We start from the raw sequence: 27,419 nt of genomic DNA on the forward strand, positions 1-27,419 counted from the left end.
ATCTTAAAAATTTATTCAAAACATTTGCTCGTAAAATACGTATCTCGCGTGGGGGGGGGGGGGGGGTAGTAGTACTCGTTCTCTTTTAAAATTCAACCAATATGTTACTATAAGCAGAGTCTGAAGGCTAATTTACAAAAAAAAGGGGGGGGGGGAATAATAATTATTTAAATATTGTCATTGTTTTCTATTTGATTTATTTTTGATAAAAATACTTTTTAAAATCTGACTCTTACTCAATTTTTTGCGAATTCTAAACAGCTGTAGAACATTCTTCCACACGTAATCATACCGTTGTTTGGCTCCTATTTGTTAAAAAATAATATGCTATTGAAAAAAAATCATTCATTTCAATAGTGTTTTTTACTCTGTTAGTTCCTGGGAGAGGTATTTAAAAGGTGAAGTGAAGGTGTTCGGAAATTTGTCCATCCCCCCCTCCCCGGAATCCCTTGGTTTTTCATTTTTACTAGCCGAGTATGCATAAATGCATGTAGGGACTCTATGAACAATTGCCCCCCCCCCCCCCTTAAAAAAGCTGACTGCGATGTTTCGCCGGATATATTTTAATGTTTCTACATCGATATTTGTGATGAGCTAATAACCCATTCCTTACTCACAATTATCGAAATAAGTTCATAGAAAATATGCAAACAATTTTAAAATGAAACTGATAACGGAGAATATTTATAACTTACCACTGCAAAGGAATCGCTTGACAGCAATTAATCGATTTTATAGCGATGTTCAATGGTACTCAAAACGGTTTTGTATTTCGCATTCCTTAAGTGACGTTTCTGAATATAGCGATAGTAATTTAAGACATTCTACGAGAAAAGGTTAAAGCACGCAATTCTTCCCGAAGCAGCACGTAATCACAATTAGCGAATTGGAATGCTGGGAAATTATTTCAAGTCATAAATCGCCCGCTTTTATGTAATTACATTAGCAGGGTCGGATTGCAGTTTTTGATTCAGACTTTAACGAAATTAAGATAATGACATACCTGCTTTAAAATGCTAAAAGTATATTCCTGTAATGGGATCATTAAGGTTCGCAGCGTTGGTTATTGTGGTTACAATGATTTTTATGTCACACATGGAGCGAATAATTTTTAAACATTCTTTTTAAATACTTTGATTTAAAAATGATGCGTGTAGTACTTTCTCATTCATCTAAGTAATTATACGTTACGGTTCTAATTTAAATCAGTGGCTAGATAGGTAGAAAATTTCAGTGCAGCAAAAACGCTAGGCTGAACAACCAAGCTTGATAATTGAGTGCCTTTCCTCAAAAGCAAGACGTCAATATTTTTAATGAAGATGAAGATCGCCACATCATTTTCCAAAAGAGAACCTCAGAATTTTTTTTAATGTCCATCAACTAAATAATAAATTTAAAAATTAAATAAATAAATAAATAATAGTAAAATAAATAAAACAAAATTAATTAAAAAGAAAGTTTTTTTAAACGTTTGCTTCTGTTGATGTTTACTTTAATGAACCTGCATACCTTAAATAGTTCATAAAATGTACGTTATCCAGTTTTAATCTGATATTTTGTGGAAGGTTTTTATTACAATTACTGGATTTTTAAGAGTAACAAAGGAAAAGCCCGCGTAATAGTTCGATAATACTAATGGAAAACGTCTATGAAGTATCAGTTGATCATCGATTCCAAAATTTAAACATTTTCATAACGTGAAATGTAAATAACGTGTTCTACGTAGACAATGTTAAGCAGGCTTGCCCACCGGGGGTGGGGGCGTTATGGCGCAAGTTGCGCCATCGAATTTTTTCAGGTGGATTTCTTCAAATTATTTTATTTTATTTATTTTAATTCATTTATTTTTTTAATTTAAGTTATTTATTTTATTTTATTCTATTTAAATTTAACTTCATTTATTTATTTAGTTTTTTTTGTGTATGTAATTGACGTAGCACAGAACTTTTCAAATAAAATAATAATAACAATAAAAAATTAAAAAAAAATGTTTTTATAGAATAAATTAAATAAAAAATATTTAAAAAAAAATCATTAAAAAAAGAGAGCTAAAAAACAAAAAAAGGGAAAGAGGGTTGATATTTGGGGGGGGGGGGGTTGGAGGGGAATTTGCGCCGTTAAACTTGGGGGAGGGAGTACCCCTAATGGTAAGTAAGTCAAGTAAGCATTTCAGTATAAAAATATGCATTATACACGAACTATAGTGTTATATAATGGGGCACGACTATAGATCTATATTCACGTGGTGTGTCCTGGGCAACATTTAATACGGCTAAAAGATCTATAACTTTTTGGCATGCGACTTCTTCGCGTTAGCAGTAAGTGGCGACTCCGCTGAGTTACGCATCTTGCAGTGGAATGCTTGTGGGTTAACCCAACCTAAGAGACTTGAAGTTCTTCATACGCTCTCTTCCCATAATATAGACATATTTGCAACACAAGAGGCAAATCTTACGAAAGAAACTCTGAAATATACCCTTTTGCGAGGTATAGCCTTTATCTCCTCCTTAAATTCAAGCAAACTGCCAGTGGCATTGTAACTGGTATAAGAAATCATTTAACTGCCGATTTCATAATTATAAAAGAAATGGGAGAAAGTGAGGATAAAACAGAGATAGGTTAATTTGTAGAAAACTGGGCTTTCCTATACAATTTACTCGCTTTACATCCCTCCTGCCTCCAGGTCTAATCTCTCAATTCATGTGTCGATGGTAGAACAATTTTAATTGGTGACTTTAACCCATATTTTACTATCGTCCTGTATATAGGACAGCTCATATTTATTGCATTTTGGCAAATGCTATCACGATTTTAACTCCTGGTTTGGTACTTTCATAATCCCTAAGTTTGATAAGTGCCATAGACAAAATTTGAGAGTTCAACTATAAATATTTTTATTTTATATTTATTTTTGAACTTGGCGATTTTTTGCAGTTTTATATATACATAATTTAATATTTAATTAAAATAACAGCGTGGAATGTATGCCAAAATCCTTTTTCAATTTTATCATTACTAATCATATACATTAGTACTGAGTAAAATTTGCGAAGATAAAACCACATTTATATAGATTTTATGAAGGTTTTATTAGCCGTCCTGTAAATAGGACAATGGTAAAATCCCCTGCTATGCGCGCTCCATACAAACCTATTTGAACTTTTGGAAAATAGAGTGAAAAACTTGATTGTTCTCTTTCAAAACTCAATACTATGTAGTTTTCTCACAACAAGAGTTGAAAGAGCAGGTTTTTGGGGGTTGTAGAGAGTTTTTTGTTGACTAATTTATCATGAGCATTTAATACGTTGTGATTATATTCTGGAGTGAGTAAAAATATTTGCTGCTCTAAGTGTGAACGCTGATCTCAAAAGCAAATAATGTAAATGAAGAGTACATGTGGCATATTGAGTAAGAAATTATTAAAAACTGAAGTAGCTGTAGAATATGTAATGTCTTAGGAGGATGAAGCCATGAGAGTGCCTTGAATTGAAAATATTGCCACTTGATCTAAATATAGTCACTGATGATGAAGAAATTCATGAAAATAATTCTACCATTCTGTATTGTCACGCTGATTTTGACGAAAAACTTCAAGACTCCTTGAGCAATAAACATTTCAAAAGGAATCAACACTAATGAAGAAATGAATATATTAAAACAAAAACGGCCCAAGTGTGTACCAAAGTTTGCATAGGTTTGTGAGTCATTTTCAAATGAAAATCGTCATAAGATATTGTTGGGCATAATTTCAGGAAAAAACTCATGAAACTTTTTGAGATTGTGGTCGAAAATATGATGAAAGCAGTAAAGAAAAGTAATAAGTATTCCTGTCCTAAGAATAACCACAATTTTTGTTTGCAAACATCAAACGTGAAACACTTTTTGGGCATACTGTTATGTAGCGGATATTATATAATGCTCAGTGAAATGAGGAAGATGGTCCCGATAAAGGAACAATTTTTGTTCGCTAAATTATATCATGAAAATAGTTCTTTCATATCAAGCTATTTTTACATTTTGATGATAAATCTACTATTGATTTAGATAGCTACTGTAAAGTTCGCCTAATTTATAATTTGTTGAATGAAGCTTTTCAAAAAATTGATGCGTTTTTTGAGCATTCAATCATTGTTGAAATTATGGTCTTTTATTTTAAAAAATAAAGATGAAAAATTTACGCCAATGGGGAAACTCGTGAAGTTTGGTAGTAAGCTCTCGATAGTAATTTTTTTTTATGGCTACCCCTTCCATTTAATACTTTTAAAAAAGCATAAAAGAGGTCCGATTCTGGAAATTGTTTTGTCTGTTATAATAAAGCTAAAAGGATGAAAAATGAAAAGAATTACACTTGGGGTAACAACAGTTAGTAAATAATACAGTTGTTGATGATTTGCTTTCCATTATTAAAAACTCCAGCAAGGCACAAAACATACATTTTTTAGTCTTATAATATTTTTGTTCATCTCAGAAACAAACAACTATTTGCAACAGAAGCAGTAAGGGAAATTGGAATGAGAAAATGTCCCTTAGAACCATCCGAAATCTTGAAAATTATGGGATCTAAACATTCACATGAATCAAAAGATCGCAGCTGTTCGTTGAGATGATGACAAAGAAGTATCACTCATGAGCCATTTTGAAGATACAAAGTTTTTCAATACTGGATGCTGCTTGGAAAGTATCGAAGCTCTTTGCTTCGGAAGAAACCTTGACATGTATTGAAGCCTGTAGAAAAGTCACTATAGCTAAAATGGGTTTGTGTGTACCTCTAAACGTTGCAGAAAAGCAACTGTCTGTTCATCAAAAAAGAACTCTAACCATACAGAAGAGCCTTTTGAAGCTGCAGACTGACAACGTTATAGCAAAAACTTCAAATTGGAAATAACACCGATATAAGTTGAAACATTATGCTAAGAAAAACAGTGGTAGTTCATGAAAAAGTGTTTTCTACCATTTCACACGTACCAGAAAGCTCGAGTAAAAAACCAACTATACAGTAGTGGATTGTACCATTGTCCTATATATAGGACAGCTTGTATAATGGACACAAACGCATATTTGGTAATGTTTAAAATTTTATGTGCATTCCTGAGATCTCCTTAGTCTGTAATAGTAATTTTTATGAAAAATATTAAATTTTTCATAATGTGGTAAAATATGGGTTAACGCACATTCAAGACGAAGGGGAAAAATAGGAAAACATTTATAATCATTAGTAAAAGCAATCTGATAATTTTGCAGCTCACACTAATCAGACTTGAAATGCATGCAGTTCTTGCAGTTACATAGCTTATACTTTTGATTCATCACATTTTACTCAGTGGGAAGTTAAACCAGGTTCAACAATTTTGTTGCAGATCCGACACAGCATGAAACTAAGGTTCAGTTTCAATGAAGTCTGCCGATAAGGTTGTCAATTTCAATAAGGTCGAAACCTTAGAAAATGTACTGTAAAGATGTACTTTTCAGAAAAATGTCCTTTTTTAGATATAATGACTGTGACGTAGCAAGAAAAAGGTGCTCATTCATTTGTAGTTTTTTAGTTTATTTCTTTTAATCCCTCAATCTTATTAATTAATCAACTTTCATAATCATAGACACTAAATGTTCATGTAACAGCAATCACTGAATATGAGCGATGGGAATTCATTGGAATTAGCAGATCTTGCGAAGAACCTCTGTCGCTAACTCTCAAATAAGAAGAAACGAGATCAGACTCCGATAATGATCACGTGACACTGTCGTTCCCTCTCTGTCTGGTTTATTGAGGGTTACTGATCTCTTTAAAGGTAAGTTACGAATTGTGCTTCATCCTTTTCCTGAAAGACCCTACCTGAAGAGCGAAGAAAAAAAAAAAGGAAAATAAAAAAAAGTGCCAAAAGATACTATTCTGGTCGTGTCGTAGCAAGTACCTTAACCCTCCCAAACAACCCCTTTCTCTTTGTTGTCATCGTCACTTTCCAGAACCACGGGCTTCCTGGGATATATTTTGGCGAAATACTGGACACGTGGTCCCGGTGACGATTCTAACGCACAGTATTTATAGATCCGATCCGAGCAGCTTCTGCAAAACTTCAGACTCTCCAGACTTGCCCGAAATAAACTCGGTGTTCTGTTTGTTGCTCTTTTTTTTTTCATCGGAGGAAGAGTCTTCTATGATGTGCGAGGTGATACCTACGCAGATGCTGGGAGTTGCCATGGCGGGAAAGGCAGTCACCAAAGTGGTCCACAGGTGCTATTCAGCTAAGGAGGACAGAAATCTAAGTATGTACATCAATATAAGTCATGATTTTGGTTCAGGATGGAATTTACTTAGAAATACAGTGAAATCCCGTTACAACGAACCTCAAGGAACCACAAATTTTCTTCGTTGTGACGGAAATTTCATTCCAATGGAATTCAGGCAAGGTAATGGCAGTTAAACTGGAACTGAGCATTTATTTCGTTGAAACGGACATTTCGTTGTTACAGGATTTCACTGTATTACATTTGTCGTTATGAAAAAACCAGGTACATAAACTGCGATCGTCTTGATCAAACTATGAATGAAAATTCCGTCATGGTTTTAACAGGAGTGCGAAAAACCATCTCTAGCTTTTACAGTCAATTCCCTAATTACTTTTCAATGTAGTAGCAGTGGTCGGAGATCACGCTAAGAAATTTGAAAAAGAGTAAAAATACTTCTCCAAAATTTTTGAAAGAATATTTTTCTTCTCAAAGGAGTAAAGCACTTGAAAAAGAATTATTGCATTAAATTATATCATTTTGCATTCAAATGCATTTGTGCCAATTAAAACGATAATTAAAATTACGTTTCCCATCAAAGATTATATAATATTGAGCATTCGAACTTTCTTTTTGTTGGCTTGCATATAGTATTTAGCTATCAAAACATGTTATTATTTTTTTTGTTGAGACTTTTGATTTTTCTTAGTCGACTCTCAATGAAGATCGCTTATTCACGCACCTCTAATCGATCCCTTATTTATTCATCCAAATTTTAAGTGAACCTGGTCTTTGGTTCTACGGTAATCGAGTATTATATCTATGTTATTGTGTTCGAACCTACGCTTTTTTCGAATGAATATGCAATAGATACCTGAAATCTAGAAGACAAAGAGGCAGTGAGAAGTAAAGGGATGTAAGTGAAACTTTCAAGTTTTGAGTAAAACGCGTGTAAAGACAAGGTCCTAGATAGGCTTTCATTTTAGTTTTTCAAAATCATGTTGTCTAGCAGAACCTGCCAGGCCTATTAGTACTATCCCTAGCCCCAAGACAGAGGAGGGGTTCACTTACCATTTGTACTGGTTATCTCCAAATTTTTAATTTTGCCACTTACATCCCTTAGCTTCTCACTGCCTCATATAATATAATAATAATTACCTAGTTTTCCTTGACTTAGTTTCTGTTCTCATAGTGTCTAAAGGCATTACAATATGTATTGATTACCAATTTGTAGTTCATAATAGTGAAAAAATCCTCTATATCAATTGGTGATTAGAAATTATCATTATCCAGTAGGAAAACATCACAGGCCATTGTATAATAAGATCCATTGCGACCAGATGTATAAGCTATTTTATAATTTATTTTATTTTAATGGTTTTTATCGAGTAAATTTTGACATTCTTAACTGCAAAATTTTTCATTAACACTATTTTTTAATACAATACAATATTTATTTTGTAATGAACTTATATATTTTTTTTATTATTAGTCCAGTGATATTAGACATTAAAATCGCAAAGTGCGATGTTGTTATGGTTTTTCAATATGTTTTTTAGGTCAGTTAGTGTAGTGTAAATCTAAGTTTGCAATTTTCAGAAACCTGCGTTCGCTGCGCAATTCGCGAAAAACTGCGACATTTTCCGACCTCTTTTACTTTTTCTTTATAAATCCTTAACTATCCAAATTTTGATACTAAATGTGTGTACCCCTTTTAAAGCACATTAAATTTTAAACAACTTAAGCTTAAGTGGCGTTCAGTACGACCAATAGTTTTAGAGGTATCGTACTTCAAAAATTGGACATTTTTTGCGAAAAAAAAACATATATATGTTTTGATCACGTTTCTCGCAAATATTGACATGAATTTCTACTCTACTAGAAAAAACTGGATATAATGCTTCAGAAAATGAAATTGGTTTTCATTTAAGCTAAAAACGAAGTACCTTTCATAGTTCTTTTCCAATCGCAAAACAGACAAATAATCGGAAAATTCGATTTTTGAAAAAATGAGACAAAACACTTTTCAAAACAATATGGAAGGCCCTATTAAAAAAAATGTGCAAAGAATGATATCATAAGACTCTAATATTTGTTTATATAAGTTATTTGTGCTAGCAAAACAGGGCGGCTATAAAAAAAATAAAAATAAAGAGGCTAATAGTTGATAGCCCTATGCAGGTAAAGCAGAAATTCCTTCCCCTATGAATTTTCGGCCGTATTTCATTTTTCGACTGGAAAGTTATCTACAGAGTTTGATTTTGAATAGATAATATTTTTGAACAAAAGACTTCCAGTACAAAACACTTCCCATTAGAATAAGAGAGAAGGGACAAAAGAAAAAAACCAAATGATATTTCGTTTTTCAAGTGGAAAGTTATGTACCGAGTTTGATTTTGAATAGATAATATTTTTGAACAAAGAAAAAAACAGAAAGATATTTCGTTTTTCCACTGGAAAGTTATTTACCGAGTTTGATTTCGAATAGATAATATTTTTGAGCAAAAGACTTTTCAGTACAAAACTCTTCCCATTAGAACAAGAGAGAAGGGACAAAAGAAAAAAAAACATAATGATTTCAAAAGAGTGAAACTGTATTTACATAATAGTTTTATCACCAAAACGTATCTTAAAAATTAACTACACTTAATTTCTTGGTTTTTATGATGTATTTGATGAGCATGATCGTACTCTCGAACTGAAAAAAGAAGGTGGTGATAGGTCGATTTTTTCCATTTTTCTTTTTTTCATTTTTGTCGATTAGAATGGAAAAGATGTTGTGGGCTTTCTTTTCGAAAAGCAGATTGCACAAAGCTGAGCAGCTAAGATCAGTTCTACAACAACAGCATACTCTCATATATCCCTTCTTGCACTAAAATGAGAGAAATCTGAAAAGGAGGGGTGAGGCGGGATCGTTTAATGTAGTGATTGGTGACCAACCAATCTCAAAATTTATGTTGATCTTCGACCAACTACGCTTTGAGGCATCATTCTCCTCTACCAACCATTTGATTACTTTTCGGTACCTGCGATACGAATGGAATGAAGCTACTATTTTCGTTGAAGACTAACTGAAACGGTTCACTGTTGCATCACTTGCTGGTTTTGAGGTACAGCTGGAACTAAATACTTTCGCTGGATTTCGGGGGATGCCTAATTTTCATACAGAGCAATCAGCTCCATCTCTACAGCTTTGGGACTCACTTTAGGAATTAAAGCTATGGTGGCCTGGTCAACCTTATACCAGATAGTTTGAAAAACACCGCACAGTTTTGTTTTTCTTAGCCAGACATGGGAAGATGGGGTATCACATCCACTAACTGCGTGAAGAAAAAGTACGAATCTAAGAGTTATTCCATTTTTCCTGGGTTGAAAAAAAAAAATTATAGAGCTGAATACGGATTAACTGGATTTTGGCACTTTTTTGGAAGGAAATGTTTTGAATGTTTGAGACAAAACAGTAAAAAAAAAAGTAAATCTACATCCTATTCATCATCGATCACGATCTGTTGAGATGTACTTTTTTCGATGGCGGTTCGGATAATGTTTCAACCAGTTTCTCAAGTTGCTTTTTTTTTTCTTCAATGCCCTCAAGTCGAAATTTAGGGAGCAACTCGCCATTCTGGTGTCGTTTACTACACGATTTGGAAAATAGTTTTCTCAGGAGCACTCTGATGTTAAGAAATCAAATATAATCATATTGCTCTAGCGCGCAGTCGTTCTCATGTATATGAAGACAGTAAACACGTCCCAGAGTCATTCCTGTTCTCCAGTAAAGTTTAACATGAACTTCATTAAATTCAAAGAAAAAGCACACAGCTGAATTGTTTAATATGTTACAACTATAGATTAGTTCCTTCAGGCTCTCCTTTAGTTTCATTAGAATCAGTTCATTCAATACACAAGTATGCTCACAAACTAGGCGAAAAATTATTGATTCGCAAAACAATGAAGTTTCTTCCAGTGTACATAAAAATATAATTCATTCCGTTTTTTTACATCTCTTTTAAATAAAGGCGAGCATTTTTTTCGTAGAAATCGAGACCTGCTACGTGAAAAAATGGAAGCATTTTGGTTATTGTTTCTAGGTGCATCCCTATTTTCCATACTTTCTACTTGAATGATTTTTCAATAAGTATAATTATTTGATAATATTGTGCTTAAGGTGTACATGGGGTACATTTTTCATTCTCGGTTTCCGGCTGAAGCTTTACGTTTGATATGATGAACCTGGATAGTTTAATTTGCTTTTGCAAAAAGAATGAGTAAACTTTCATTTTCATTTACTCTTTGCTTCTCTTGCTCGTTCGTCTTCGGTTAATTGAATCTCATTACAAGTTCATCTGATAACAAAACTATTCTTTATTCAAAATAAACTCGGTAGGTAACTTTCCAGTCGAAAAATGGAATACGGCAGAAAATTCATCAATGTTAAAGGCAGAGATACGTAGGGGAAGGAATGTTTGCGCTACTTGCATAGAGCTGTCAATTATTGACATATTTAAGTTTTCTGTAACCACCGTTTTTTGCCAGCACACATAACTTACATAAACACACATTAGAGTCTTATTATATCATTCTTTCCCCCCTTTTTTAGAATAGGATCTTTCATATTGTCTTGAAAAGTGTTTTGTCTCATTTCTTCAAAAAATCGAACTTTCCGATTATTTTGTTTGTTTTGCGATTGTAAAATAACTAAGGAATCTCGAGACTTCGTTTTATGGCTTAAATGAAAGCCAATACTTCACATTAGACGTAAGGGGGTGTCATGTAACTGTATGTATGGAGGCACCCTCTCTTGGTAGAGAGACTGATGCATGCGTAACGTTTGATAGTGTACAGCGACAGTGTAGTTTCACGCCGAAGAGAAGGTGGTCAAACAAGTTATCGTCTGCTACGGAACAAGCAGGAGAGTAAGCAGGAACAACGAGGAGGGATTCAATTTTTAGCTGTGGAGGGAATCGGAGGCTATGAAATGTATTGACGAATGAGGGCTGTGTACGGTGAGTACAGTCTGAATCAGTCAACTGCTGTGGAATGGCGCAAAATATGCGCACGAATGACGGTGAAGATGACAATGCAGCAGTTTCGGTGGGAAAATCTGAAGCATCCAACGTGCAGTCCAGACCTTTCAGGATGTTACTATCATGTTTTTAGACCTCTAAAAAACTATACACGGACATCGATTCACAACGAACGACAAAGTGTGTGACTGGGTCCAGGCCTGCTTCTGTGTGATTGCAGCCTACTAGCTCTTTCAAAGTGGAATCGACCGACTAGTGCCGCAATGGGATAAATGTGCCAACAGTTTTGGCAACTATTTTTGAGTAAATAAAATCGTTACCGTTTCTTTACACTAGTGACCGGGTTTCATTTGAATGCTCCTTATATAATAGGCTATTTGATACATATAAAAAAGGAAAAGTCAGAGCACTCTAATTAAAATTAACATATAAGATACAGAAAAATTATTGGCTGCCCTTCATAATGAAGAATTGGTAAATTTTAAATAAATTAACTCAACCTAACTAAATTTTTCCTTGAATAAAATATACGGGAGTAATAATACGTATCCATGATAAATTAGTATGAATATTAATAATTTAATTAGAATAGATAAATTTGAGATTTATAATCAACTTCTACTGATCATGTTTTGTTGATATCCAAAATTTTCAGAAGCTAACAAATAATCTTTCTGACAAGTTATATATTCCGAATCTATGGTTAAGGTAAAATCTTTGTTTGGTTCCTTTTATTTCACTGGCACTCAGTAGGGTTTAAAGTTGCTCCTATTATTATTGTTGGCCCTGTTTCTATTGTATTTGGGTAATTAAAGTACTGTAGGGCTGACAAAGGATAAAATTAACGTTAATCTTAAGAAAGTTTTCGAAAACGTCGCATTGCGCGTCGTTTGCGGTTACGAAGAACCTCGTACTCAAATTAGAAAATGACTTGCGCTTACAAACAGCAATCACAATGAATCGTTGTGATTCGTATTTATTTTTAATTACAACGTTTCATTGAATTCTAAACTTGTTTTTAATGCAAAAAATTGTCTTTTGTGATTTTAAGAAGCAATCACAATAAGGCGTTGTGATTCATTTCTATTTTGAAATTGATGAGATATATCTTAGTGCCCCCAAAACTGACAGCTCCAGAAAGATATAAAAATCTTATTTCTGATTAGATACGCAAGCTCAATTGAAATAAATGTTTGAATTGAGGCAATGAGGAGCAAAGGGATGCAAGTGACAAAGTTTTGAAATATGTAGTTAATCAGTGCAAATAGTAGGAGAATGGGGTCGTTTCCAAAATTTTAAAAGTATTTTTTTCTGAAAGAGCATGCTTAAAAACATAGAATCTGACCATTTTTTAAATAATTTCTTTAAGTTTAATATTTTTTAAAAAATACTTTAATCGGTGCGCTTTCATTGTCTACGCTTCTGCTGATGACATCACAAATGATGAAATGCCATTCTGTGTTGCCATTCACGGTCCAAAATTTTTAATTCGCATCTTTACTCACGTGTATTGGCAACGATATGGTTGATAGCAAGCGTAGAGCGCAATTGTAATAGGCTTCTTCATTATCATAACGTGGAAATACGGTAGAAAGATGCGCCACATAGTGCATCATTTGTGACGTCATCAAGACCACGCCTTGTTTGAAAAATTGGACTTAAAAAAATAATTAAAAAAAACTGTTGGAAAAATGAAAATATTTTCTGGGTCGATGTTTTTTTTTTTTTTTTTTTTTTGCTCATTCTATACATTTCAATGACTAAAAGTAATACTTTTGACTGAAGGAAACCACCCCATTCTTATCTGCTTTAGAGAAAGAAATAGTAGCAGTAACTTTGGCAGGTGCTGTTATACAGCGTGATTTAGAAAAAAACTCAATGAAAGCCTTCCTAGGACTTGAACTTCTAGCACGTTTTACTCAAAACTTTAAAATGTCCACTTACATTAACTTGCTTCTCACTGCCTCAATTGTTCAATGAAAAGGTTTTTGCCTCAATTGTGCAATGAAAAATTATTCAATGCAGTTTACATTTCCTATAACCATACCAAAATTCCTGCTAGAATATTGAAATAAAGAATTCATTTCTTGAAACGATTTCTTTATCCTTACATTATGGGTACTGGTGAAAATCGAATTCGCATACTCTCCTTGCTTTTTAACCCATTCAACTTCACTCAAGTTTGACAAATTTCTCATAATTGCAACACTGTTAAGAGGACATGTCCCCCGTCTTTTCGGGAGAAGAACTCATTTCTTTGAATACGTAGAAAACGTCGAGGTTCTTGTGCGCAGCGTTCATCAGACTCGACTCTTCGGCTCCTTGCCAAGCAACACAAGCAACTTCACTGACGTGTTGACTTGTGACGGATGTTTTTTGAACTTACGTAATCACTGCAGTAAAATTTCGACACATCGTGGATGTTTTCGTTTCTGAGTTGCCCTTTCATAAACGACGTCTAAGTTTCTTTTCGCCGTGAAATGAACCGCAATGCCAGAAAAACAAGATGTGATGACTTGTTTGCAGCTAAGAGGACCCTTGCGTTGCTATCCACGACATTTTCACTTTCTTTTGTAGCTTTCAGATACCTCTCATTATTGCTATTTGTCCGTCTGTTGAGATAACATTAAATATAGTAACATATTTAATCGTTAGTTTAGCACTGTACTAGATCTGATCATAAAGTTTCAGGGAAGAGATGTTTTTTTTTAAATAATTTATTGTGGACTATTCAATGTGATCTGCTTCAAACAGTGGCGGCAATTCAGAGGGGGGGGGGAGAGGGGTCTCCCCCTTTCTGAATTGCCGAATGAATGAAAGTGGGGTCCTCCCACTTTTCATAGTTCATTTATGTATTTTTTTTTTCAATTTAAAACTCAAAACTAGAAATCATAAAAAAAGCAGAAATGTCAAAATTTTCAGAACATAATTATTTTTTTTTTCCCACGGAAATATAAGTTTGTTGCTTGAGGCACCTTAGTACGTTATTGGTTGGAGGGTTGCAACCCCCCCCCCCCGAGCAAAGGCGCACCCCCTAAATATCGCGAAGACCCCCAAGAGTAAGATACCCCTAATACCCTAACCCAGCCGTAGGTGGGGTCTGGTCTTTAGGGGCCAGGCCCGTCCCTATGCCGGTCCCAAGCCCGGGTAAATGGGGAGGGTTTTACGATGGTGTAGCATCCACGTATGTAAAACGACCACTCTTTACTTGCGTGTGAGCAGATTTGTATCTGCCCAACGGCTATCGAGTGGGACAGTGAGTAGGCAATGGGCACCACCGGAGTCAGGTCCGTACCTGGGTCCACGGTGTCTAGAGTCGTAAGTGGTTTAGATCTCGTTCCCTTACGGGTAAGGGGGCCCCGGCCGAAAGGTCAGTTCTCTGGAAGCCACAGATGGCATAGCAGAGCGGGGTTCCCTGTTTCGTACCCCTAATACCCTACACAACAACGCCCCTAAAATTTAAATGGCGCAATCTTGCGCCATGAACCCTCCCCCCCTTCCGCTCTAGGTGGGCACCCCAGTTGGTTGTGAATAAAGTGACTAAATTCGCCCTTGTTTCTTTACTTGCTGTTCATTATTCCATCATCAAAACTTATTTTCTTTCGCAGGGTCATGACTGGGCTATTGCAATATGACGTAATATGCGTTGGTGCGGTAACCATAGCAAGAGTGTATTCCAATAGACAGTAGGGGAAACCCGGCTAAAGTGGATACCCCGGGCAAAGCGAATTTAGCCTATAACTCCTAAATAATTAGTTGGCCGGCTGCCGCGTTGTCATAGCAACGGTCGCCTGTTGTCGCTCCGTGTGGGGCAAACACGTCGGGACGAGTTCCCCTCACGCGACGCCAGTGAGTGAACAAAATATGTTTTGGGGAAAATAATATTAGTTAACAGAGGTTAGTGTTTCATTTATAACTTTAATACTATTTGTGTCATGTTCTTTGTTATGAGTAGGATTTGATGTACGATTATGTAGCTTTCAACTATCCGTAGACGACTAGTTTAGATGCTCTGGTTTGTTAGTAATTTTTAGTAACCTCAAAAATGTACCTGAAGGGCAAAGCGGATTGGGCAAAGTGAATACAATATTCACTTTGCCCGGTCATAACCATACTTCAACTTCTTTACTAAGTTAAGTATACTTCTTTACCAAGTTACTTCATCCGAACCTGGAAGTTCCTCAATATTAAGATCCGAAGACAATACTACCATTGAAGACCGTCCTTATACTTCCAACGGATCTGAAACAACAGAATAAATCCAAGGCAATGATGTTCCCGCCGCTTCACCCAAATCTGGATGTTCTACGAACTGCTACAGTCATTCAGTTTTACTACCTATTCCTCAGCCTGTTAAACCAATAACAACACGTAAACAAAAACTACAGATATCTACACTTCAGACAAGTACTCCAGTAAAGGACAGTCAGAGACAAAAATTTGAAAAATCCAAAAAGACTGTCATGAAGTAACTAGATGAAGTTTCGACTAAAGCTTCTCAGAAGACTATTAAAAAGACCAAGTACCAAAAAGACTAATAAAAAATCTCTGCTACAAAACATAGGACTGCATAAGAGAATGATAAGAATAAGGAAGTATAGAAATTGGATGATGTAAGGTGCATTTTCTGTGATAAAATGTTCATTGAAGATGATCAGTCAATGGAAAACAAGATACAATGTGTTTGTACTCAGTGGTGTCATAAAGAGTGTTCAGCATTCGAATATGGTAATGATTTTGTTTGTGTAACTGCAATAATTAGTATTGTAGATGAAAAATGTTTTTTTTTTCTTTTTTATATGTTTCTAAATTTTAGATATTGACTTTTTTTAAAAATTTCTTTGCTTGTTACAATAATTATTGCAATAATTAGTATTGTAGAAAATGCATTTTAATATGAGCCTTTAGTTTTCAATGCTTATTTTATTCTTAATTTTAGTTTCTTTGTTTGTAATAACAACAATAATTAGTACTGCAGCAAAAAAATGTTTTTAAATATGTTCCTTATATTTTCGGCGTTTATTTTATTGTTAAATTTAATTTCTTTGTTTGAAATAACTACAATAATTACCATTGTAGCAAAAAAATGGTTTTCGGATATGTTCCTTTAATTTTCGATGGTTATTTTATTTTTAATGTTTAGTTTCATGACAAATAATGTTGCTGTTCGCTTTGCCCTAGTAACGAATCCACTTTACCCGGGGTGTTGTGCAAAGTGGATATTTATGCCATCGTTGAAAACTGGCCTTATATCTAATAGCGTAATTAATATTAAGGACAACTGTTATTGCATTACGCAAGTTCATTAAATGAAGACTGATTATAAACATTTGTTTCAATTTCTAAAGTTATAACTAAACGACAATAATCAAGAAAAGCTTAAGGTATTCACATTGCCCAGGTTTTCCCTAAATGTCTTAGTTATTAACGTGTAATTTTCAGTCATCGAATGTGTCCCTTAGACACTTGGAGTTTCACATCAGTCCCGAATATTTTTACTTTTACTGCTACTTGCCATTCAATTTCCAATTTAATTCTTCTGTAATGTTACAAAATCTGCATTTTTGTTGCATAATTAGAACCATCAGTAGGTTGCTTTCTCTTTCTACCATGTCTATCATACTGAAGGTGATAAAAAAGTAAGAGTTTTCAAATGTATAAAACTTTGCAAGAATATATTGTCAAACTTTCAGCGAAAAATTCCGATTAATTCCGATGCTAAGAGCACTTACAGGGACTGTGGGGACTCGGAAACGTTCACAGCATTTTTTTCTCGAACGCATTTTTCTCGAAACAATTTTTTTTTCAACTGGTGGGCATTCTAGCTCAAAGAGTTATTGACCAATCGTACTGAAAATTTGCGTGAATATTCTTTATTCAATTATACTCTATATGAACCTAATTCGTTGATGATATTTTTAATAAAAAAAATTTTTAATGCAAGAAATGTGAAAAAAATGTTATTGTAATGACTACAGACAAAAATTTTGGCTTCGAAAATGCACACCAGCAACGACCACTGATGGCGACCGCCAATAGACAGCAGTTTCTAACTCCACTAATTCTGATAGAAATGATTTCAAAAAATTACAAGGTGTACTTCAAAAGATGAATAAAATATCCTCGAAGTTTAAAGAAATTCTGATTATTTGTCTCCTGTTAAAAAAAATCACGAAAAACACTAAAATTTTGGCCTCCTAAACTGGTTTCCTCCCATAAACTTCAAAACAGCTTTTGGTCACTAGATTTCTTTTTTCGTTGTTGCTCATAGCTATCATGCTCAGTGTTCTGCTGTGAAGAAAGAAAGCATGACAATATGACTGTTCAAAATCCGAGCTGGCAATACGACGTGAATCAAACTATTTTACGTCATGTTACAAAGAAAAAACAAAGTGACGCAAATTAGTTTTTAAAACGTTTAGGATGGAAGTTTACTTTGCTTCTCCTAAAGAAATTTCTAGCTCCAACCCCTATTGCGCCCATCAATAAAAGAAACTATCAACGAGAGACCTTTCACTTCCTGCGCTTGAGGTTTAAAGATAAATATTTTTTTCAAAAACTAAAACTGGCAGGAGGCCTTGATGTATGTTACTTTCAGAAATAATCTACCCAGTTTCTAATAGCAATGAAGATGGTTGAATTTCGACTGACGTGGGAACTATTTTTTTCCCTGGGATAGCGATCGCGGATTGCCATATTTTTTGGCACTTGCTGTGGAAAAGCGGCAAGGGGCAATCGCTCTTGCCACTTCCTCAGCCTGGCCCTGGTCCAACTGCGCCTTCAAGAAGCCGACACATGATGGAAAATTACGACTCTGAAATAGAAAAAAGAATCTATGGTTTTGACTTGTAAACAGCGTAACCCTTATTTAAAAAAATCACATCAGCGATTGATCAAGAGGACGGCAAATTGTATTCAATTTTTCCAGTTGAACTTTTCAGTTCGATTCAAAGATATCAAATACAACTACCAAAATGAACTGGGCATGATTGAACCAAAGTAGAGAATAGCACTTCTTGTTAGAAAGATGGGCAATGATTTGAAATATTTATTTTAATTGGTCATCAGTTTCAACCAATAAGCAGATGAATATGTCAGCTGAATTCAGCTTGGAAGTTCAACTTTTCCTTTAATTTGAAAACAACATTTTGACTTCATGTTATATTTTTTCATTGAAATTCCTAACAACAAAAGCTGCACTGATGAGCACTTGTGCAACGTGTACAGTAGTGTTGGGAACCGAGTTCAGAATAAACAAACGTTTTCGATTCCGAAGCATTGCCCAACTGCACCACTTTGACTTTTAGGTTCGGAACACAGCAACTGTGGCAGGTTAGCAGCCCCCTGGACCTCTTGGTTTTAAGCCATATTACAAGTCAAAGTGAGGTCAGATATAAAGATGTAACGTACTGCTTTGAATTTCAAAAGAAAACTCTGGCTCCGCACTAGAATGCGCCGCTTGTGAGAACGCAACAGTAATGAAACAAAAATTATATTAATGTTGAGCTAACAGCGTAAGAATGAAACGATTGCCAGCGCTCAAAATTGGCTAGTTATTTGTTATTCGTCTGTCAGAAAGTAAACTCAACAACCGTCCAAAAAAAAAAAAAAAAAACTGCGCGAATCTCAACAACTTTAAAATAGATTTTACACGTAAATAGAAATAACAAAAAGGTGTTTTCTGAAACATTTCCGGAATTTTTTTCATATCTTATTTGAATTTTAACTGGTAATGGAAATGTTTACTCATCCTTTCATCGCATGTCGTCAACCAAATAACACGAGAGGTAAACAGAGTAGCCAACCAAATAAACAACCAGAGGAGTTGACAGGAAAACGCCAATGAACAAAAAAAGATCAATTGGTTATACATGTGAGCTTTGTCGGTTAACGTGTCCTACCGTCGTCAACTGGATGTGCACGAACTAAGTTTTATCACCTCTCGATAAGTCAATGCTTAAGAATTATTCGGTATTTATGTACAAGTGCCAATCGACAGATTAGTGCATAACTTTTCTCAAGTTTGAAAATTAAAAAATTTCTGAACCTAGTTTGGTTACTAGTTGAAATAAAACCAAGTTCGACTCCGTTGCATGTCACTTGCCCAGTGGTTATTACATTAAATAATTAAATATAGAAAAACACGAAAACCGATTCAAACATGATAAGGGCACACTTCTCTTAGTTGATTCATCTTTTGGTTTTTCAGATCTCTCCGAATGTCAATTGATGTCCTTCCCAGATGCCGTCTACCATCTGATGAGAAATACTGTCCTTCTCACCTGCGACTTATCTTCGAATGTGTTCAGAAAAATCCCGCCGCAATTGCCCCTCAAGTTTATCAGTATTACAGGTAGGTCATTTTAAAACATAACTGATATCTATCTTCCTTTCCAGTTGTAAAAATCTTATGGTAGAGTTTGACACGTTTTGGTACAGGAACTGGATTCAGGCGCAGATATTTTGCTAAACTCTCAGAGAGGGCCTGATGGTTCAGATATCACTAAATGGTATGGTACCATAATCCGGAACCAGCTGCTTGGGTAAACTCTCCGAAAAGATGATTCAAGTGACAAAGGATGCTTATAATTTAGTGGCTTTTAAATTTGGCGTTAAATCTTTTGCAAAATTATCGAAGAGATGCTGTTGATATAGATATTGCGAAACATACTGATAATTTGGGGACATCTGAACCCAGTTCGGTAGTTGAAAAGTTTTCAGAACTCAAATAAAACCTGCATCATAGTGGAAGTGAAAGTCCTAGCAATAATGGAGTTCTTTCCTTCAGTCAAAAGTACTACTTTTAGACATTAAAATCGATAGAATAGGCCAAAAAAAAAAAAACATGGACCCAGAAAATATTTCCATTTTCCCAACAGTTATTTTTTAGTTAATTTTTTAAAATGTCCAATTTTTCAAACAAGGAATGGTCTTGATGACTTCACAAATGATGCACTTTGTCGCATATTTCTACTACGTTTCCACGTTATGATAATCAAGAAGCGAATTAAACTTTGCGCTCTACGCTTGCTATCAACCATATCGTTGTCAATACACGCGAGTAAAGATGCGAATTAAATATTTTGCACTGTGAATGGCAACAGTAAATGGCATTTCATTATTTTGTGATGTCATCAGCAGAAGGTAGACAATGAAAGCGCACCGATTAAAGTATTTTTTAAAAAATATTAAACTTAAACAAATTATTTAAAAAATGGTCAGATCCTATGTTTTTAAGCATGCTCTTTCAGAAAAAAAAATACTTTTAAAGTTTTGGAAACGACCCCATTGATTACCTCACTTTTGAAATTTACACTTTTCGATAAATATTTAAGCAATAAAAAAAAAGTAGTCAAAACAGAATTAAGTTTTACACATGTAAAAACAACATTCACTTAAGAAAGTGTTTGCAAAATAGCAAGATGATCATTTGTTATAGGAAAAATCCCATACGAATGGAGGTTTTATGACCTTTTTTGAGTTACCTCTAACGCAGATAAAGGAGATGATACAGTGTGAAGGCAAGCTATGGTGCATGAAAGTCTTCTACGGTGTCCTAAGTCATCTCGTTCCGCAGTTTCTTTGAATGTGCTACTAATTCGATCAAACTTGTTAACTGTCAAACTTACCATCCCAAGTGATAACTGATATGCTCGATCTGTGAGAAATGAGGGTATTTAGCGGACCAGAAAAGGTAATAACGTGGTGTAGGAAGTCCTGTGACACCTTATCTGTGTGTGACCGAGCACTGTCCTTGTTGAAAAATGACTCCTGGGAGCTCTTCCATGATTGTCAACATATATGACTGAACCATTTCACGAAAACACCATTAGGCTGTCATGGTGCTGTTCATTAATATTAGGGGTAATCATGTATCATACGCCGATGCATTCGATAGCATCTCCTCAGCTGTGGGTGTGGTGTTCTGCTGAAAAAAAAGTCAAAATTAAGACTTTCATACTATCATCTCCATTTGGCGTAGTATCTATTATGTTCGACGGGATTGTACGGCCACCGAATGAATCCAGATCGTCCTTAGCGACGAATCTAGATTAAATTTGGGCAATGATGACAATCGTGCACGCTTGTGAGATCCCGTTCTGATCGCCCTAATGGCGCCTTTGCTTTTCAGTTACACACTGCACTAGCTGGGGTAATGTTAAGCAGCGCTATAGTATACGAAACGTGGCCACCTCTAATACTGCTCCGCAACATGACATTAAGCAGCATTTGGAAGCTAATAAACCATGACTAAAAGATGCAATAACCAAAAATTGTAATACCAGATTTTTGAGTTTTAAATTATACCGCCTTCTTTTATTAAAATAATTTCTTCCCAAGAAAGATCTTCGATAAATAGGTTGGTATAACTCGGTACCTGAGCGATAGAATAAAAATTGTAAATGGCCTTCAACGCCCAAAGTCATATTTTTTATCGCAGGAGTTTCGTACAGCATAAATGCACCCAAATAAACAAGAAATAGAATTTAATTCAAGTGATTAGTTTAGATTAAAAACCATTTGCATTAACTTCCTTATTAGGTGGATATTGGCACAATAATCTCATTGACATCAAAATGTTCATCCACGGGACATTCTCTGCTGACAGAAAACACAAACGTAGTACTACTTGGCAGTTATCGCTTATTCATCTTTCTAAGCCATGCTCTACTCAAGGCAAATATTGGGGAAATGTGAACATTTCGATGACAAACAAACAATGGTGTCTAACAGATAGAATGTATAGCGTCAAAATACATGTATGTCTGATGTCAGCTCGTATTTTTCAGAGTCTTACGAATCTAAATGATGCAAGTTTTACTCGCGTAAGACTAGCACCAATCAGATTGCTTGAAACCCGTTTTTTTTTTCTTTTAAAACTTTATACAAAAGTAGTTTGTAGAAATTGCTACAAACTACTTTTTTTTTGTAGCGAACCACTCGCTACTCTACTTTTTTTCAAAAGTAGTGCGCTACACTACAAACTACTAAAAAATGTAGCTACTACAGTAGCGTCGCTACTTGTAGCGAGCAACTTTCAACCACTGGGAAACTTCATGATTAAAATAATCGATTGATTGTTTGATATCTGTTCTAAATAAATAAATCCTTTTCCAAGTCTCACCTTTCTAATTTTATTTGTTTCCTACTTTCACAGAGTTGAACCTTTCCCACAATCGTCTGAGCTCGCTTCCGGATGAACTGAAAGACATGAAAGATCTAAAGAAGTTGGATCTGTCTCACAACGATTTCTTGGTCGTTCCCAAAGTAGTGTTGCGAATTCCACACCTCACTTTCCTCAACCTCAAGAAGAACTTCATTAATGGTGAGAAACATGAATTTTCGAGTCCAATGTCAAATATTACACTTGTATTTAAAGAGTGGTTTTCATGGCCACACATTCACATTCCTTAAAAGACTTTTAAAAGCGATAAAGACTTATGTATTCAATACAGTTAACTTTCATGAAGGGATGAATCGATTAATGTTTGCCACCATCTTTCGCCACCCATTATTGCTTCGGCATAATTCAATGAACCATTCTTGCTACCATCACATATTTGTTGACCGACATTTGTCCCAACATAAAAAATTGTTCTCACATAATTGCATTGCACCGCACTTTAATTTCTGATGTGCTATGGCATTTCGTTACAGTAGGTTAATCGTGCCTGTTGGTTGAGAAATAGCTAGCAATATACTGTTGTAAATACTTATCGATCTTTAGTGCTATCTGCCTATTCGATACCATTGAAGTCGTCAGTCCACGGAGGAATAAATGTTTGCTCACTTAGCTCACTAGTTTCGGAATTCAACTGGACATAACTTGGCTGGAGGCATGTTTCTTTCATCAAACGAAAGTTTAAGTGCAATTACGTTTAATTAATGATTATAAAGAAAACTTTTGTTGAATAATGTTCCTCAAAATGTATGCATGATATCGCATTACTCAGGTAGTACATTTTATACGATTTAATGCAAATTATATTTATTTTTCAGTTGCACTCGTTTCAAAACTACAAAATTACAATTTGACACAAAATTTATATAGAAAGTGGAGTTTCTACTCAAGTTGTTATACTGTTGCAGCAGACGCCGACGAGGGATCATTCATAAAGAATGTCGCATTTTGAAGGGGAGGGTTTTCGTGATTGACACGACAGTTTGTGACAGTTCTGACAGTATGCGACAAATGGGAGGGGTGATGTAAGAGAAGTTTGACACTGCACACTTTGGTTAAAATAAAATCATTTATATGATTTTTGAAAAATATATATCCTCATATGTATATAATAGCCAATGATCGAGTAATGCTCCTGACGTCATCAACAATGAAACTCGCGCCACGGCATGATAATCTGATAATATGTTTTGGTAATGTTTAAAACGCAGGGAAAAGCTTTATTGTGACAAGGCTGAACTGGATCCGTAACTTAACTGTTTTACTGGTAATACTGTCATTTCAGGAGAATGAAGAAACGAAAAAGTGGTCAACAATAAACGCTATCTACTGGAATTTGGGGTTCATCCACTAGAGTTAGAGTTAAAATTTCAACTATCGAAATATCACCAAACAGGCAATTGCTTCGATAAAAAGTAGAAGCAATTTTCACCCGTCATATCTCGACGGGCAATTTTCTATTATGTAATATAGATAAGGGGGGGGGGACCTTGCGCGATAAGGGGGGGACAACAGAGCAAGGGGAGTGGAGCTACATTTATTGACGATCTCCTTGACAGGTCACGCCACGGAGCCCTTTCCAGTTTTGTTGATCTTAAGAATACTTATATGCTTATAATAAGGTCTTATATAAAGTGTGATATCATTTATGGACAGCCCCTTAGCTCTTCATATCATAAGCTCAGTGATTGAAATAAAACCTACAATATTGTATTTTGTTGCTGCCTCGGTCGGTGCAAAGTTAGCATTAAATACCTAATAAATGTTACTTGAATATTTAGTTTGAATGTACTAGTTTTTAACCAAGATATATACGTCTTGCGCTTATCTGCAATAAATAGAAGAAACCACATGAAAGGGATTTGTAATCCAGTAAAAGTGGTGAGAAGAATGAAGTGTGCAATTATTCACGCTTAGAAAACCATCAACTGTAATGAAAATAAGTGTTCGAACGTGCACTATCTATACATATAAAGGTGACAGTGTTTCTTTGTTTGTTTGTACCCGATGGCCAGAAGACCCCATTGCAACTACAGCCCTGAAACTTGGCACAAAATTTGAACGTACCCCGGGGGTCTGCACCTCGAAGCCCGAATTCTAAATTTCTAATTAGTTTTTTCATAATTAACTAATTAAGCTAAAATCTCACGTTTTTTGCCTAATTTGGGGGTAAAAATCCCCCACTCCCCAACATTATATGTCATTGGAAAGATTTCCTTTCCAAGCAAGATGATGTTTGTTCCATTTCTCTCAATTAATTAGAACAGGATAGATATTAGCGATTTTAATTGCGATCCTAATTGAGCCAATTTTCAAGGCTAAACTTGATTTTTGCTTCTGCAGTGACGTCATCTTCGGTATACAGATTAAATTAAGGCCCCTATATAGACGAGCCGACACATCAGCTTAAGATCAGCCTTTTTGGATCGGAGCGCGTGTTTGAGTGGTTGTCTTTTCTGGCTAGTTATCCCGTTGGTGATTGTTAACTGTAAGCAATTATTAGCGGCACGTGAATTGTTTATAAAATAAAATATTTTTTTCTGCAAATTTGGCGAAATCCGACACTTTGCTGTGGTAATCCAAGCAGTGTAACAATGAAAAATCCGATCCAAAATGGCTCAACTTAATCTGATGCGTCGGCCTATCTATATAGTGGCTCTAGATTAAATGTGATTGCAGTGACGTCATCTTCGGTATACGGTTGCGTTCGAATAGTAGAACCGGTGAATTCTTGATTTGGTTATTGCGCTGTTGTCATTTTTGTTAAATTTATTGTGCGAATGTTAATTGATTTTCTTTTTAATTTGAAAGTCGCTTGGCGAATTTGGCGATAAACAATGTGGTCGCGAATTATTTGTTTATTTCGCAAAATATTTTAGATTTCAAAGGATTGCATTTAGGTTTTCAAAGGGTGTTCACGCATTTTAGTTAAAAAATATGATTACTGATTAATTGACATCAGACGGGGGGGAGAGGTATTATTTTTTATTCTAGAGTTTTTGTCCTTTTCCAGGACCATATCTGGACGTAAAAGCTATCCATACGATAGCTGTTCTATAGTTAAATTTTTCATACGGAGTGCGGGATTTCTTTTTTGTCCTAAATGTACCGAGTTTGTTTTAATTGTGTTGTTTTTCTGCTGGGGAGTTGAATCCTTTTTCGTACGGGGTACGGGATTTCCTTTTTGTTCTAGATGTCCTGTGGTTCCAGGAAATAGGTATAGAAAATACGAAAAAGATAGATATTGATTAATTAATACAGCTGCCAAATTTATTTAAACAGCCGCCGTAGGCGTCAAACTTGGCGTAAAAACAGGGGGAGGGGCCGTGCGGGTACAGCTAGTATATAAATATATAAACACTATGAGATACGCATTGAAATCCATTAGTTGCAGTAATAAAGCTGATGCGCAAGTCAGCTTTAAAGTTTGTCTGATCTGTTGGCCAGACAAACTTTAAAAACACACACCAATTAAAAATTTAAGATTTAATTTTTTTTTCTAACGTAAAATGCTTTTTTGCAATCTCTTTTCTTTTATTGTCTTCTCGCGAAGATTCTATAGTATATTAATCTGATTAAAATATTACTTCCAAAATATTTTTAATGGTAGGATAGTGTTCAACGAAAAATACCTTCTCGTACTAAATGTTCTGTATGTCTGTCTCTTCAATATTTGTAGACCTAACGTAAAATACGACTTACCTAACGTAAAATAAAGCTAGAAAAATGATTCCGGTTACAGAAAATTGAGTAACAATAATTGTGCTAAGAAGTCGGTTAGTGTAGGTATTATCGGCTTCAATTAATACATAAAATTCACCACGCATGAAAAACAATTTTATGGAAAGTTTATTATTTTCGAATTCAAACTGCACATGCGTCTCAAGCAGTCAATTGATCTTTACCGATTGTATCACTGTCTGGTCACCAAATGGCAATTCCTTGTTCCAGCGAAGCTTCAGTCGCGGTGAAAGAAGGGAGGGTTGACATTTATTACTTTAAATAACATTTGCTTCATTATTTTAGTTCTATACTTTTGCTGATTAACGCAACTTATCTCTTTTAGATGTAGACATTACCAGAATTCGTGGTTCTCCAGCTCTTAAAGAAATTAACATGGAAGAAAACCCGCTGACCAGGACTGCGTACGTCCAGTTGAAATCATTACCAGCAAGTCGGTGGCTAGTACATGTCACCGAGCCGAAGCCGGAAGATGACGATGACGACGACTTCGACGAGACTCCGCCCAACAGCAGCGTCTAATAATCATCATTTCCGTTCGTCTACATTATCCTGAAGCTCAGGGCTGTGATGGTTCAACATGTTTTTGATAAGCGATCTATTTTTTGTACTTGAACATTTTCTTAGCAGAAGTTTGACATGCCTTTTACGGCTGATGATACGCGTGTTCCATGTATTGTTTGTGGAGTCAACAAGTAGTTAATAACACGAAGAGCATACAGTTGATTTTCAATGTTTCATCCTGTTAGTTAAAAAACATCTGTATAAAAATCAACATAGAACTAGGAGATAATTTAAAAAAAAATAGCTAATGGCTTTACAAGGACTTATTTTTCAATGTAAAAAAGGGTCTGAGCTTCAGCCTCTAAGCAAAGACCAGCGAAGAATCAAAACAATTTCTTTGTTGACTATTGTCATTGTCAGCAAACGATGGTAACCGGCAATAAGCTTCTTTGGTGACAACTGTCAGCAGACAGCGCTAACTAAAAGTCCGTTTCTAGGTTAATTACTGTCAGCAAATAACTCTCACCGACAGTCAACTTCTTGCTGACAGATGTTGAGCGTCAGAAACGTCAGACTTGTGGTCTTGTGGCTCTAAAACGCTGGAATGCAATAATTTTACAAATTTTGTGCTTCAAATGTGCTGATTTTTATCCCTTTTTTAATTTAAAAGTTTAAAATTTACGCGAGTTATATTCTTTCTGTCACCCAATCACAACTTCAGTTTCACACCAACAGCGATGATG

At 35.2% G+C, this 27,419-nt stretch overlaps 1 protein-coding gene across 1 annotated transcript; it reads left to right on the plus strand.

The window, feature by feature from the left end:
• The first annotated feature begins 6,158 nt into the window (after positions 1–6,158).
• Positions 6,159–27,136, plus strand: LOC129234480 (leucine-rich repeat-containing protein 20-like). Its single transcript, XM_054868481.1, has 4 exons — positions 6,159–6,264; positions 19,459–19,602; positions 22,408–22,575; positions 26,498–27,136. Exons 1-4 carry the CDS (start codon positions 6,159–6,161, stop codon positions 26,692–26,694), a joined length of 615 nt encoding a protein of 204 aa, XP_054724456.1. The 3' UTR covers positions 26,695–27,136.
• Positions 27,137–27,419: the final 283 nt, after the last annotated feature.

This window comes from Uloborus diversus, chromosome 1, assembly GCF_026930045.1.
Source record: "Uloborus diversus isolate 005 chromosome 1, Udiv.v.3.1, whole genome shotgun sequence".
In the NCBI taxonomy this organism is placed as follows: domain Eukaryota; kingdom Metazoa; phylum Arthropoda; class Arachnida; order Araneae; family Uloboridae; genus Uloborus; species Uloborus diversus.

Bases quoted from the DNA above. Each gene is read 5' to 3' on its own strand.
- LOC129234480 (XM_054868481.1), top strand. From the start codon at position 6,159: ATGTGCGAGGTGATACCTACGCAGATGCTGGGAGTTGCCATGGCGGGA. The intron at 19,603-22,407 runs GTAGGTCATTTT...CTACTTTCACAG, and splicing joins CAAGTTTATCAGTATTACAG to AGTTGAACCTTTCCCACAAT. The intron at 22,576-26,497 runs GTGAGAAACATG...TATCTCTTTTAG, and splicing joins CAAGAAGAACTTCATTAATG to ATGTAGACATTACCAGAATT.